The sequence below is a fragment of the Myxocyprinus asiaticus genome, chromosome 12 (genome assembly GCF_019703515.2).
Source record: "Myxocyprinus asiaticus isolate MX2 ecotype Aquarium Trade chromosome 12, UBuf_Myxa_2, whole genome shotgun sequence".
NCBI lineage: Eukaryota > Metazoa > Chordata > Actinopteri > Cypriniformes > Catostomidae > Myxocyprinus > Myxocyprinus asiaticus.
In genome coordinates, this window is record NC_059355.1 from 44,392,975 (window position 1) to 44,409,587 (window position 16,613).

The 16,613-nt window shown below is 38.4% G+C and overlaps 1 protein-coding gene across 1 annotated transcript; it reads left to right on the forward strand.

Moving 5' to 3' along the window:
- The first annotated feature begins 14,493 nt into the window (after positions 1-14,493).
- Positions 14,494-16,197, forward strand: LOC127449353 (potassium voltage-gated channel subfamily A member 10-like). Its single transcript, XM_051712718.1, has one exon. It carries the CDS (start codon positions 14,515-14,517, stop codon positions 16,195-16,197), a length of 1,683 nt encoding a protein of 560 aa, XP_051568678.1. The 5' UTR covers positions 14,494-14,514.
- Positions 16,198-16,613: the final 416 nt, after the last annotated feature.

Below are 16,613 nucleotides of genomic sequence, written 5' to 3' on the forward strand. Positions count from 1 at the left end.
TTCACATGTTAGATTTGCCTTGTTAAAATCTCCAAGAATAATATTAAGTGAGTCCGGTTGTTGTTTCTCCATATCTGTGATCTAATCAGCCAGCTGTTGCAGCACTGCGCTCACACACGCTTGTGGAGGAATATAAACACTAACAAGAATAAATGAGGAAAACTCCCTCGGCGAGTAGAAAGATTTGCAGTTTATGAAGAGCGCCTCTAAATTAGGACAGCACATCTTCTTCAGCATTGTTACATCTGTACACCAACATTCGTTGATGTAAAAACACATTCCAACACTTCTCATTTTCCCCGTTAACTCCATGATGCAATCCGCTCCGAACAGCTGGATGCCCGGTAGATGTAATGCGCTGTCTGGAATGACTTCACTCAGCCAGGTTTCCGTGAAGCACAATGCAGCAGATTTGCAAAGTCCTTATTTTTGTGGGTGAGGAGAAGTAATTTGTGCATTTTGTTAGGAAGAGAGCGGAGATTTGCTAGATGGATGCTTGGCAGCACAGTTCGAATGCTTGACCAGCGCGCCGGCTTGCTTCCCTCGTTTGCGTCTTTTAGTGCACTTGTACAGTACTGCAGTCACAGGTTTGAATAGTTTTGATTTGCTTTTGTGTCTTTTCTATAATCTCCTGATTATTTTAGTGTTGTACTGCACCCAGAGCTAAAAAATAGGCTCAACACCAAAACTATCCGTTCATTCTGTCTGGGACGTTACCTCGCGACTCACGTTTGCAGTGTAATCTGTCAATATGGGCCCGAAACGAAAACGCGCCACTCACGCCTTGCTCACGCTCCGCTCACTCCCCGCTCATGCCCCGCTCAGGGAGGATGTGTGAAACCGGCATCATGCGCAGCGCACGCAAGACTCGACTCACAACTGATTTCAGGACAGGTGACGCGAGGGAAACGACACAATCCTCTAATGAGCATAAATACGCACAGCACACACACATTTTGGGTAAAATAGTCAGTTTGGTATCATATTAAACTGTTATTCATCGATACTTTTCAGTTTTGAATGGATTATAAGTATATGTCGTCCGCCATCTTGGATTTATTTTTCCACCAAGCTCATCACGGTGCATTCTGGGATCACCTACCCGGTTAGGATACATCCGTTGCTACCTTAGAATTTGTCCAAAACGAGATACCTTAAGAGGCAGCATAATAAAGATACATACCTTTTGGGACAGCCTTCACGTTGGGAGCACGCCTATGATGTCTTAGAATGCTGCCTCCGGAGGACGCTCACTAGGAACAGAGCCATAGTCTAAGCCATCAAGGAAGCAGGAAACGTAGGATGTAGAATGAGGGATTTTGCTCCTGCATGGAATCTGGCACTTCTCTAATTGCCTCTCACATTACTCTATATTCAATTATCATATGCGCAAACAAGCTGAAATTAATTCTCGGTAGCTACTTTAGTTGACACAAAAACTGATAAACTCTGTTTGAATCAGCTCAGACAAAATTTTACTCATGAGTGTATTTCCCAGGTGTGGTTATTGTTCAACAAACAAAAATCAAATGTTTTTTTAAAGCTTGTCAGAATGACATCGAGTAGAAATCAAAGCTTTGGAGTAAATCTCTCATTCCAATAGTCACACATAGCCTAAGGGAACGAGGATACTGAATCAGTTTTTGAGGTACGTAGTAATGCAAGTAAAATATCAGTTTACAAGCACACATAGTAAATACAAGCATGAGTTGTATATCTGTGGGTCAGGGGGACCGAAACACAGAAAATTTTATTTACAATAATGATTGTAATTTAGACAATTATATGTTTTCCTATTATTTGTGGAGACATAGCCTCATGTAGATGGACTTTTCATTATGTGCAAATCCACTTTGCATATTATTCTGGACAAGATCTGCCCAATTAAAAAGGAAGAGGCTCTCTAGGCCATTATGTAAAACAACATACCACAATAACTTTTCATGTGATGTTCAGGGGCAGTTAAATCTGGAATAGATTATACCACAATAATATAACGAAGTTTTAGCCTATTCAAATAATAGTATGCAAGATTCTACGAAAAGTTGTACAGACAAAACTGGGGGAAAAAATGAAAAACGTGTAGACCTCATGGTTAGAATTTCCATCCGTTTAAAATATATACACTGGTGGCCAAAAGTTTGGAATAATGTACAGATTTAGCTCTTATGTAAACAAAATTGGTACTTTTATTCACCAAAGTGGCATTCAACTGATCACAATGTTTGGTCAGGATAACATGAAAAATTACTAACTTCTAAAACTACTTCAAAGAGTTCTCATCAAAAAATCCTCCACGTGCAGCAATGACAGCTTTGCAGATCCTTGACATTCTAGCTGTCAGTTTGTCCAGATACTCAGGTGACATTTCACCCCACACTTCCTGTAACACTTTCCAGAGATGTGACTGTCTTGTCGGGCACTTCTCATGCACCTTACAGTCTAACTGATCCCACAAAAGCTCAATGGGGTTAAGATCCATAACACTCTTTTCCAATTATCTGTTGTCCAATGTCTGTGTTTCTTTGCCCACTCTAACACTTTATTTTTGTTTTTCAGTGTCAGAAGTGGCTTTTTCTTTTCAACTCTTCCCATAAGGCCTGCACCCCTGAGTCTTCTCTTTACTGTTGTACATGAAACTGGTGTTGAGCGGGTAGAATTCAATGAAGCTGTCAGCTGAGGACATGTGAGGCATCTACTTCTCAAACTAGAGACTCTGATGTACTTATCCTCTTGTTTAGTTGTACATCTGGCCTTCCACATCTCTTTCTGTCCTTGTTAGAGCCAGTTGTCCTTTGTCTTTGAAGACTGTAATGTACACCTTTGTATGAAATCTTCAGTTTTTTGGCAATTTCAAGCATTGTGTAGCCTTCAGCCCTCAAACCAATGATTGACTGATGAGTTTCTAGAGAAAGCTGTTTCTTTTTTGCCATTTTTAATCTAATATTAACCTTAAGACATGCCAGTCTATTGCATAATGTGGCAACTCAAAAACAAACACAAAGACAATGTTAAGCTTCATTTAACGAACCAAATAGCTTTCAACTGTGTTTGATATAATGGCAAGTGATTTTCTAGTACCAAATTAGCAATTTAGCATGATTACTCAAGGATAAGGTGTTGGAGTGATGGCTGCTGGAAATGGGGCCTTTCTAGATTTGATCAAAAATGACTTTTTTTCAGATAGTGATGGTGCTGTTTTTTACATCAGTAATGTCCTGACTATACTTTGTGATCAGCTGAATGCCACTTTGGTGAATTAAAGTACCAATTTCCTTCCGAAACAGCAAAATCCTTACATTTTTCCAAACTTTTAGCCGCCAGTGTATATATATTTCAATTATTCCAGAAATAAACACTCTGAAAACAAAGCAAATATATAGTTATGCTTGAGGATATACTGTTTACTCTCTTCAAACAAAAAATTTAAAGATTTCATGCTATTAACATGACAACATTTCATGAAAGACATTTCGTAAAACCAGTGTTGGGTGTAATCTGTTTACAAAGCAATTATTTACTGTAATCGATTTATTTTTAGTCAAAAAGTAGCATAACATTTTGAATTCTAGTAATCAAATTACTGTTAGTGACTTTCAATTAAGTAAATTACTTTTAAATATATTACTTGGGTTCCACATTTCTAAAATAGTATTATTTGCAGAATCGACAACAAGATTTATGTTCAAATCAGGGCTGTAACCACAATATAAATTGAGGGGGATCAGTATGTCATGTACAGTACGTGATTCGTACGTCATTCGTATTTTGAATGTGAAAACATTAACGGAGCAATTTTCACCATATCAGGTTTAAGACAAAGAGTGAATGTGTGTATATTGTAAAGGAATTGAATGAATGTGGTTAACTGGCAAGCTTTTGAAGTACGTAGCTTTTTAGAAAATTCACTCGACATTGTCTAAGAAAATGATCTGTAAAACACAAAGTAGAGCATTATCACCCACAGATTAGAACTAGAACATTTTTTAGGTTGTGGCATGGACAGTGTGTCATATATTTTTATATATTATTAGGTAATAAAGGTAATTTAAGATTTTCTAAATAATTTATGTATTTAGACATAAAGTCTTTTAAAAGAGACATTTTGAGGATGTCCTTGTCAAAAAATATAAGCCACCAGTTAAAGGAGAAGTTCACCTAAACATGAACAATTTACTTTTACTCATTCATTTACTTACCCTTATGTTGTTCAAAACCCATATGCTGTTACTTTTTCTTGGAACATAAAAATATACATTTTAAGCAGCTCTATTCCACAGGATAACAGTTTATAGTGAGCAGGAGCTGTCAAGCTTCAAAAAGGACAAATAATATAAAGCACTATTAAAGGTTCAATATAAAGACCTCATAAAAGTAGTCCATTTGACTTTCTGCTTTCAGGGGCCATACAACAGCTTTGTGTTGTATGGACTACTTTTATGGTATTTTTTATAAAGATTTCTTTTTTCTCTTTGGGCCTTGACAGCAGTGGTCAATATGAAGTGTTTTTGTATGGAAAAGAGCAGCGTTAAGATTCTTGAAGAAAAGATTGTGTTAAGATTCTACTGGGGGAAAAAACACAATGAGGGCAATAAATAATTTTATGTATATTCTTTTTGCTAGCCAGCTGACACAGTCATGTCGTTTTACAGATACATCAAATTAGATTAGTCTTTTCTTTGAGACAGCACAAAAAAGAGAGAAAAGTTGACTGAAACAGGCAAATTGCTAGCAATGCAGACACAGTGTTTGTCTTGTACTGTGTGAACTTAAAAAATTAAAAAAACCTAAAATTGTGGGCCTTTATTGCATTTAAAGCCTTTATTTAGAAAATTATTGCATTCATCCCCTTTACTATTTTAAAGGACCAAAGAGGACCAAATATATTTGTGACCTCAACACCCATGACCCCCCCCCCCAGTGTTCAAGACATGATTAAGGCCTTGGTTCAGATGTATGTCTTTTTGCATTTATGTCAATGCTGAAGGGTGTATGCCTCCTAAGGAGCCATTTTAAGTGCAAACGAGTGTACAACTTGAATGTGACAATGAACAAGGAGAAAATGTAGACATAATTTAGGATTTGTTGAGCAAAATAAGTGTTTTAGTAATTAGTAATGTTATTATTTTTCCCATGAAGTAGTCAGTAATCTGATTTCATTTTAGATAAGTAATTAGTAATTTGTAGTGGATTACTTTTTTTGAGTAACTTACCCAACACTGCGTAAAACAACTTCAGCAACAAACAACTTTGTTTCCAAACAGACTGCTAAAAACCAGTGCAACCTAATTTCCGGAAATTACACAAAGCTGGCCAGTAATATTTAGAGATTGCATTTTTGCCATTTTGGTGTGCAATATGCATCAGATCATGCATGAACCTTCAAGGGGCGATTCATGGGCATGCACTATTATGACATATCTATTCAAATGATACAGCAAACTCTCAGGCCACCAATGTCTCATGGTCCTCCGTCAGTCAATAATTGGATGACATTTAACCTCTTCTCACCTTTTGTAAAGTTTTATATTGGACCATTCAGCACTTTTGCGACTTAATTAAAGTCCTTACTCAGGCTCTCTTGAACATGGAGAGGGTCTGGACTCAAATCAACATCATCCAGTGCTGTAAATACATTCTTGCCTTTTGTATGTCTCACTTGCAGTTGCCAGACATCAGCAGAGAGGCTAAAAGAAGACTTGATGAATGGCCCCTTTCACTTCCTGCCTTTGGACCATAAACAGAATTGCACTGGATCTACTGTCTAAGCAGTTTAAAGTTCTGGACGGCGCTGTGTAGCTGAATCGCTGCTGAGCACTGCTGCAGATGTTTGTGTGTGTATGTGTGCGTTTGACAGTGATATTGGGTGCAGAGTCAGGTCCCCTGAGCTGATGCTTAAAAACAGGGGCTAAAACGTATATGTAATGTGATTTGTGTGTGAGTTAAAATGTGTGTGTTAACAGTGATATTGTGTGCCAAGTCAGGTCCCCTGAGCTGATATGATGAATAGGGGCTGAAACTTATGTGATGTGCATAATATGAATGTATGTGACTGTGTATATGTTCCCCGTATGTTAAAATGTGCATAATTGGCTATATTTGGAATGAAATACTAGTTACTTAATGAAAACAACACAGTATACTCTGTATACTGCCTACTAGTTTTTAGAAATAGTGAGTGAAACAGTATTATTCCACAATAAATGTTTCAAACAGTAGTATACAGTAGTGACATCCATTTATCATTTTTACTATATAAAATGTTTTTATTTGAAACTTTCAACCTCAATACCAATTTTTTAAAGGAAAAATGTTTTGGCAGCCCAATCAAATGAGTCAAGAAAGAGATTTTGGCTGATCAAAGCTGTATACTGCACTTCTATGCATTAATAAAATTTGCATACTTTATACTGCAGCAACAGTAATAGTATGGTAGTGTCTAAAAACCATAAACAAAAGATTTAGATCACGATGAAACAAAGAAAATGCAATCCAGGCCAGTACATTAAATATAGGGTCACCAGCAATGAAGATGCCGACCACAGTGTGCTGAAAGCATGAAAACATCTAAATTCAAGAAAACAAAATGTATAACCAAATTTGTCAATATTCCACTTCAGCCAAAGTCATGTCAAATGAAAACATATCAGTTACTCACACTCAAATTGTATGACTTCCTCAAAAGTTCTAAACACAAAAAGTTTACTTTCATTGTATGGAAAAAAGATGCAATTAATTAAATGGTGACTGAGACTAAAATTCTGCCTAACATCTGCTTTTAAGGCAGAAACATCCTTTACTCATAAAGGCATACGCAGATGCGAGCACTTGGCCACCGCATTGCCAACGTGTGGTTTGGTTAAACATGCTTGTGTGTTCTTGCATTACCATAGCTGGAAAATAAATATTTGGACTTCAATCTGATGTTCCGCCATGACAGTAGCTTGAAAAAGAAAACTTACTGTTCGCTATAGCGCCCCTTGTGGTAATGTTGAGAATGCAACCTGTACTTGCATTGTGTTATGAATTGCTGTTTGACACATTTTGGAATGTAACTACCCAAAAAGTGGGTCACAGGTCTATTCGAACTGGGTTGCGGCCAGCAAGAGAAGAACAATGCCATGGTTCCCTCAATGAAAATGTTTCGGTGAAATTCAAGTGAAATTTAGGGCTGCCGAGGAAAATGTAATGATAATGTCTTGTTCAGTGCTTTATACATGCTAAAGGCTTCTTGTGCAAAGCAATATTTTCGCAGTGCAATTAAAGCTTGGTTTTCACGAAAGTTTAACGGAACCACTCATGGCAATGATCTGCTCTGCATCTCTGCCACACGTATCAACCAGGCTTCCCTCGATATTTCGGTGCAGACCACAAAGCTCATGCAACCCCTTTGATCTCCAGTGAGAATTTTCATATTTAAATTCAATTTCTAAAGAATTTTCATTGTTTTTCATAGATACAATTATTTGTTGTTGTTGTTGTTGTTGTTGTTATTAAAAGGACTAGCTACTGACCTAACCATGGTAAGGAGGAGCCATCCATGGTCTCACCTGTGCTTATATGTCATTGCACCATAAATAAAAGGGCAAGTGCATAAAGGCCTTTAAAGTCTGAACCTCCCAGACTTGGGGACTAATTATGGACACAGTTTTCCTCCTGTCTAACATATGTTCTGTTTGAATGATGCTTGAAATTAGAAATTAACTGGAAAATAAATAGCCTATAATGTGTTCATATAAATAAATATGCATCAACTTTTAAAAGGGGGGAGAGAAAATTCCTGTATCTTGTTGTTGACATCAACAACAAAAATAATGTCACTTGCCTTTATACTTGAAAACCATGAACAAAACTATGCAAGATAGAAGAAAATGCAACCCAGGATACATTAAATACAGGTTATTTTTTTACTATGGTGGGTCGCCACTTGATGTCCAATGTAAAATCTGAATCCCAAAGTAAAACCAGCTGAGAACCACTGGCGTAGAGCATGTTTTGGCCTTTTTAGCTCCACGGAAGAAATAAAGATCAACATGAGGGTGAGTAAATGATGACAGAATTTAAATTTTGGGTAAACTATCACCTTTTTTAAAAATGAAACTTTGTTGTGCCTACGCAGTTCAACTTTTGATTTTAAGGACATTTTTGTTAACCTCTGTATAACCAATAATTTTGGTATGGTGTTGGGTCCCCACTCAACGTCCAATGTTAAATCTGGAATGTGATGCAAAACCAGCAGAGAACCACTGACTTCGGACATGTGTTTGAGAGTGTGCGAGTTCGAGTGAGATTTATTGTGAGTCTGCTCTCGCGGAGATGTTGCACTGTTTGCTTACTCTGCAAGAGCTCGGGTCCCAGCGTTCTTTACTCAGCACTGTTTGCCCCGCAGAGCTTCAGAGCTCCGCTGGCTCTGGCGTGGCGGGGGTCCTTTTTGATACCCCAACACTCCACCATCCCTGAAGAAACAGACAGAACACGAATGAGAGAGAGAGAGACAGACACCTGTGTGTGTGTGTGTGTGTGTGTGTGTGAGCGCCTCCCTGATGGCAGCTGTGGTCTCAAGTTACTCAGGAGGCATAAGATTACTGAAGGATAGAGAGCTTTAACAGAGCACAAGTGTGTGCGGGAATCTGATTGTAGCGGGCTAAGAAGGAGAGGTAAAGAACAAACTGGAAAGATACAGACAGAGACAAACAGATTGATAGTGGGAGAGATAATGGAGTATCACTCAATCTGGAACTGAGCACTCGGAGAAGGACAGTCCTGTCCCAGCTGTTCTTCCTGGTGAGTATTTCTTTTGAATTTGTCTATGTCTATATGATTTTATAGAAATGTGATTTCTGTTGTTTAGAGCAATTATTGAAAGGACTAATGGGGAGTTAATTTGGATTATTGTATGTGAATTACTGCATGGAGCTGTTCCAGAAGTTTTGGGAAGATTAAACTTGATGTTTTTTGGTCCTCTCTGTCAAGTCATCACATTTACATATACGGTCCACTTAAGTGTGAATAGGATATTATTTTGGTTGGTTATTGCATTTGAGTTGTTACAGAAGTTAGGAAAGACAATATTGTGCTTATTTGTTCTCTCTTTCAAGCAATCATATTTATAATATGGACCACTTATGAGTATAAAATCAGGTTTGACTGTATGTATATTGCAAGGATGAACTTATGAGAAATGAGAAAAGGAAACAATTAGAGAGTTTGATGCTTAATTTGATGTTGCATTTAACAAAGAAAATGTGAAGATCTGTATGGAATTGAAATCTAATCCAAAAAGTAACAATTATTTTCAAAACATCTATGAATTGTTCCCCCATAAACGTAATTATAATTAATAAACACTCGATTTTAAATTCAAATTGTTCAAGCTGACAATTTGTATGTGTCATTTTGAGCTGCCACAGACTGGCTGATATCGGTGACTTGATTGTTTCCAAAAAATGAGAAGCTAAAACATATAGCTACTGTATAAATATATATATATATATATATATATATATATATATATATATATAAATATACAGAATATACACAGCATGTACAGATAGAAAGACAAACAGATTGACAGAGAGATATAGAATATTGTCCAATAACCATTTCTGTGATTTGACCTGGGAGAATTGTTTGCAATGGTTTGGATGAGGATGTATGAAACCATATTTTTACGGAATTATGCATTGCTGTAATTCACAATCCAGTGCATATGATTCTTTATATAGTTTGCCTTTACATGTTCGGTTAGGGGCAGTGACCAGCCCCAGAGGTGCTTTGGATAAAACAATGGGTTTTGACCTGTGATACATGCAGGAAAGTTTTCCCATACGTTGGTGATCGATCTTCTAGACACACGCAGCGCACACACTTACACAGAGCTGAAGGATATAGATGTCATCTCTGTCCGTGGTGCATTTTCACATCTTCAGCATTTTCCCAGTCTAAGCACTACTTGTAACCTTTGTTCAACCCTCACTACACAACTGTACCCATATATGTACATCTCCTGCATAAACTGCAAATCCTACAACTGAATAGGTAATAAAGTAGGCTATATTTATAAATTACACTACAGTATACATGTATCAGTTTCAGATATACCTTAAAAGGTACAGCTCACCCAAAAATGAAAATTCTGTCATCAATTACTCACCCTCGTATTGTTCCAAAACCATATTAATTTCTTTCTTCTGTGGAATACAAAAGGATATTTTAGGCAGAATGTTAGCTTCAGTCACTATTCACTTTGATTGCATCTTTTATGCATACAATGATAGTGAATGGTGAATGAGGCTGTCATTCCCTAATATTCTGCTTCGAATCTCATATGGGTTTGAAACAACATAAGGGTGAGTAAATGATGACAGAGTTTTGGAACTATCCCTTTGATATTAAACTTAAAATTGAATATCGTTAACAATCTTTGTGCAAATATGACATGATATGGACATTATCACACAAGTCAAGTCAAGCTATTGTCATTGTACAGGTATAATGAGATTATTACTATTATAGTTTTTGCCATAACAGTTGGATAATGTAGGAAATAAATACAATAAATAAATAAACAAAATGTGCTGTGTGCATGGGACACGGTTAACAAAGGCAGTGCAAAATATAACAATTGTGTAAAATTAAGTGTAGGCAAATGGAGGCCGTGCAAAATATTTAAGATATATTTAATTGGGCTGTCAATCAATGAAACATTTTCATCAAATTAAGAACAAGAGATGTTGATTAATTAATTGAATTAATCACAATTAATCACATATATCAATATTTGTTGAGAAAGACTTCCAAATAAACATGGGTTTGCACCAACATCAGGGTCAGCAAATATAATAATATATTTAAATCACACAGACTCACACACACATGTTGTATACTGTGTGTGTGTGTGTGTGTGTGTGTGTGTGTGTGTATATATATATATATATATATATATATATATATATATATATATATATATATATATATATATGGTATATCTATATACAGTATATGTTAACTGCAGTATACAGATTTATATTTAAGTGCAAAATGGCAAAAACAGGAATTGTACAATGTCAGAGAAGAGGTTCTTTTTCTGGTGACTAATGCTGGATATATAGCAGTAACTTTACAATATGATGCATAACTTTCAGTATGAGGATGCTGTCAACATCACACATTTTTGTGCTGTCATTTGCAAATATTCATAATGCACCGTGACCTAAATGTTATTATTTCTCATATCTTGAACACTTAAAAGTCATTGTCTTATTCATGAAACAAGCAGATTGAATTTCTGAGTCATTTTTGAGTAACTTCCTAAATTCATTCTTACATAAATTGTCCCACTGAATTTAATACCCATTGTTATATTTCATTGTTTGTAATTACATAGTCTGTTTTGTTTAAACTTTTTCTGTGAAACTAAATGCCAGTACAGTAGACATCAGAATCAGTATCAGAATGAGCTTTATTGGCAAGTGTTCTCACGTCTCACGTTTTTTTTTTTTTTTTTTTTGGTGATAGGAGAAACAAGTGTACACAGAACATCACAGTGAGACAGAATATAAAACATGGTAAGAGTATAAATAGACATACAAATAATAGGACATATCACAGAATGGCATATGTACATGTGCAAATGGTGATGTATGTGCAAGGTAGGGGTATTTACAGTTATTGAATGAAATATGTGAATTTACATATGTACATGAGATATGTATTTACATTATTACACTATGGGGGAGTCTTGAGGCAGTTTAATTGTTCATGAGGAAAATGGCTTGAGAGTAAAAATTGTTCTTGTGCCTGGATGTCCTGGCGCTCAGTGCTCTGTTGCACCGGCCAGAGGGCAACAGTTCAAAGAGGGAGTGGGTAGGGTGTGTGGGGTCCAGAATGATCCTACCTGCACGTTTCCTCACTCTGAAAACATACGGGTCTTGGAGGGTGGGCAGGGGGCACCAATAATCCTCTCAGCAGTCCTGACTGTCCGTTGTAGTTTCCTTCTGTCTGATTTGGTGGCTGAACCAAACCAGACAGTTATAGATGTACACAGGACAGACTCAGTGATGGCCAAGAAGAACTGTGTCAGCAAATCCTGTGGCAGGTTGAATTTCCTCAGCTGGCGAAGGAAGTACAACCTCTGCTGAGCCTTCTTCACAATGGAGTCTATGTGGGTGTCCCACTTCAAGTTCTGAGAGATGGTAGAGCCCAGGAACCTGAATGACCCCACTGCTGCCACAGTTCTTTTCAGGATGGTGAGGGTCCACTATCATCTCCACTGTTTTTAGCGTGTTCAGCTCAAGGTTGTTGTGACCGCACCAGACAGCCAGATGATCAATCTCCCGTCTGTATGCAGACTCGTCACTGTCGCGGATGAGGCCGATGATTTCAGGAGCTTGACAGTGGGGTCTTTTGCAGTGCAGTCATTCGTGTACAGGAAGAAGAGACACGTATGCATACCCTGCAAGCAGGGAATAAACATTTTGTTAATGCTGTAAAAATTGTGGCCACATGAAACAGAATGCTCATGTAATGCACCCATCAAACAATACTCCTCTGACAATGGAAAAGATAGGCCCTGCTGCATACTAATAGGGTCAATGGAATATAACGCGGAGTGAAGGTGAGAGGTGTGTGTTACCTTCCAGTGTAGCCACACAAGTTGTCATGGAGCCAGAGGCTTTTCTCTTTGGCGGCTGTGGGCTTGATGGTGTCAAGTGGTACCAGGGGTAGCTGTTTAAATCCTCTGTTCAGCTTATGGTTACCTATCTCCATTAAACCCTCTGGAAAATAGAACGGTGTGGATAAGAGGCCAGACCTGGACCTCTGACCTGCACTTTCGACACTGGCAAAGGGGAACAATAAAGGAATTCGATTACTGCTTTAGTCAGATGTGGAATTTGATGTGATGGATGTGTACGTTAAAAGAATGTTCTGGTAAAATCTGTGACGTGCTGTTGATTACCACTGAAAATAATTTTCGGCCCTCCATTTGTGAAAACAAACAAAAAAATAATGTTTACAGTAATACACTTACACTGGAAATCTAAGGGGCAAGGCACCACATCAAAATAAACATCAAAGTACACTCTGTTTCAAAAGTATAGCCTCTTTTGAACAAAGTTTTAATAAAATAACGCTTCATGACCATGTGAAGCACCTAAACTCAGAAACTTTCACACAATTTGTGCAGAGATACCAGAAACCACTGGCGTAACTATCCGCAAAGTGCTGTTTACCTGGAGCTAAGTCCACCCTCACAAATCGGTAAAGCTTAACTAAAAGTTCATCCATCTACAATAGTTAGTAGTCCAATCACTGAAAGGATTATTTAGACAACTTCAATTTGACAAGCTCAAATAACACATTTGTGAACATAAGAATTAATATGTGATTTAACAAAATTACAAACTTCATATTTCTGCTTTTAAACCCTTCAAAATACCTCGGCCCTAGACTTCCACTCTAAGTGCATTAATGTCAACACAATAAATGTTTTAATTTGTTGTTTTTACAAACTGAGGAACGAGTCAATATTGTCTGTGGTAAATGAGAACATGTCAAAGATACTGTCGATAGAACTTTACTTTAACTGAATAGGTAACATCCCTTTAAGAAACTATTACTATATGTGTGTTTGTTTCTTGAGTCTCTAAATATTCCCTAACTAGTGGCAGAAAATTTTAACAAAATGTGTAATCAGACCAATCATTGTACCAAATGACTCTCTATGACCAAAGGATTGTGTCTGCTTGCAATTTTTCAGCAGTTTTCTAAATCTGTCAAAGGTCCCTTTTGTTGAGCAAGGAGTCTTATTAATTCCATATACCATATAGTAGTGTACGTTCAGCTCTTACTGCTGTTTCAAACTCTCGTAGTACACTACAAAAGATGTGAATTAAAGTGTGTATGTGCATGTGTGAACTGTCACACTAGCCCGCAAGGGAGAAATGATGATAAAGTGCAGTTCTCAGCTCTCGAGCACACTTGGCAGTAAACGGAGAGGACAGGAATGCATGTTCTCTTTGAATGATTATTTATATGTTTGGTTAGGCACATTCAAGGGGTTTTCAAGGAGAAATATAAAGCAATCTGTCAGTTGTAAATGTGGATCCTTAATTGATACTTGAATTGAACAGGCATCGTTTTAGGCAAGATTTCATTATTTGCTTTAAATATATCCTCTCAATTTGTTCCTTATTCATTGCCTTCCAGTAGTTTATATATAAGTTTATATTAATTTAGATTGATTTAATTGTTTCCTAGCCTGACTAAGGTGCAACCTTACCTTCATTGCAGTAACACAACTGTTTTGTTCCCTTTGTTTTTATCTGCAGATCAGGTGACAGTATCTTGGGATTCGGCTCTCAGCTGCAGAACAAGCCAGGGTAAGCCCGAATCTTCTACCGAGCTCTTCGCACTTTGCAGTGGATAGTGGGCTACCTGTGCTTTTGGCTGCCAATCAAACAATTCATCCTGGGTTAGGAGCTTGATCTGAGCCCCAGGGAGGGGAGAGAGGCCATGGAGGTTCCTCTAGTCAATTTCGAGAACCTGGATGACATCGGAATCAACCTGGGAGACCCAAGCGATTCAGGATATCCGACTTCGCCCATCTCAGATGCCCCAGAACCAAACCAGATGACCTGTGGGATAAACTCACCAACACACTCGCCCCAAAGAAGAAGACAGTCCAGACATACACCACCCTCTCCACCAACCCTTAGCAAGAAAGGAACATCAAGCTGCAACAGTCTGATCTCCAACTGGAAGGTCCTGATGAGTACAGAGGGCACTCCCAACGAGGCTCTCTTGGGAAAAATAGCCAAGGGTTGTTGTGACGACTATTTTGGGGAAAAGGAGAAACTTGAGGAGGGCGAACAAAAAGTGGTCATCAACGTCTCAGGGATGATGTATGAGACAACACTCAAAACCCTGAACCAGTTTCCAGACACCTTGCTTGGGGACCCGATGAGGCGGATTGATTATTTCGACCCCATGAGGAATGAATATTTCTTTGATCGTAATCGCCCCAGCTTTGATGGAATCCTGTATTTTTATCAGTCCGGGGGTAAGATTCGGAGGCCAGCGAATGTGCCATTGGATGTTTTTGCAGACGAGATTGTGTTCTATCGACTGGGGCATGAGGTGATGGAACAATTCAGGGAGGATGAAGGCTTTATCAAAGACCCTGAGCCTCAACTCCCAACCAGTGAGCTTCACCGACAATTCTGGCTTCTCTTTGAGTACCCAGAGAGCTCCAGCGCTGCCAGGTCAGTGGCCTTAGTGTCTGTTTTTGTCATCACTATATCTATTTGTATCTTCTGCCTGGAGACGCTCCCGGAATTCCGTGATGACCACGAGTTTCTGCCTGTGATTGTCAATTTAACTCGAGATGCCAACGGCACACTCTTGTCCCCTACTCCTTCTCCTAAGACTCATGTCTCTGCCTTTACTGACCCCTTCTTTGTGGTAGAGACCATCTGTATCATCTGGTTCTGTTTTGAGCTTGGAGTACGCTTTGTGGTGTGCCCCAGCAAGAGTGAGTTTTTTAGCAATATTATGAATGTCATTGACATTGTTTCGATTATGCCCTACTTCATTACCGTCATAACAGAACTGATGGCCTCCCACGAAGAGGATCCTACCGCCGGCCAGAATATGTCGCTGGCTACACTACGCGTCATCAGACTAGTCCGAGTTTTCAGGATCTTTAAGCTGTCTCGCCATTCCAAGGGCCTCCAGATTCTAGGCCAAACCCTGAAGGCCAGCATGAGGGAGCTAGGCTTGCTGATTTTCTTCCTCTTCATTGGCGTCATCCTCTTCTCCAGTGCCATTTACTTTGCTGAAGTTGACGAACCTGCTACTCAGTTTGTGAGCATCCCGGAGGGATTCTGGTGGGCTGTGGTCACCATGACGACAGTTGGTTATGGCGATATGTGCCCCATCACATTGGGTGGAAAGATGGTAGGGATCCTCTGTGCCATCGCTGGCGTGCTGACCATTGCACTTCCTGTTCCTGTCATCGTCTCCAACTTCAATTACTTCTACCATCGCGAAACAGAGCAGGCAGAGAAACTTATAATGGATGCTGCTGCTGAGGCTGCTGCAAACCAGAAAAGCAGTCTGGAGGAAAAGTATGAAAGCAATTTCTCACTGGACAAGAGCAATGGGAATTGGCAGACAGGGAAAAATGGCATTCCATAAGGATTGTTTTGTTTAGCATGACTAGCAATAATGACTCAAATAAAACTGAACAATAATGCACTTAGAAACTCTGTTTCCTTATGTATGGTTTGAGTTATGGTGTGGTTAGCATAGAGTTCTACAAATATACCTAATGCTATGCATATACCTACAGTATATTAGCAGAAAGTGCTGATTTGGTTGTAAACCTCAAACAGAAAGTTGTTTTAGCCAATGGCTGATAAAATAATCTACAAACCTCAGATGCAATAAAATAGAACCAAAAAGGAATACAAAATACTCAAGAGCATCCCTTTAAGGCTTTTCAGTGATACAAACTGAAATATACTGAACTGAGAAAAAGGAGTATGAGTCGCAGAGGAAAAAATACTCATGTCATCATTTGTGAAGCAAACGGCTGCATTTGGCTGAGGTCA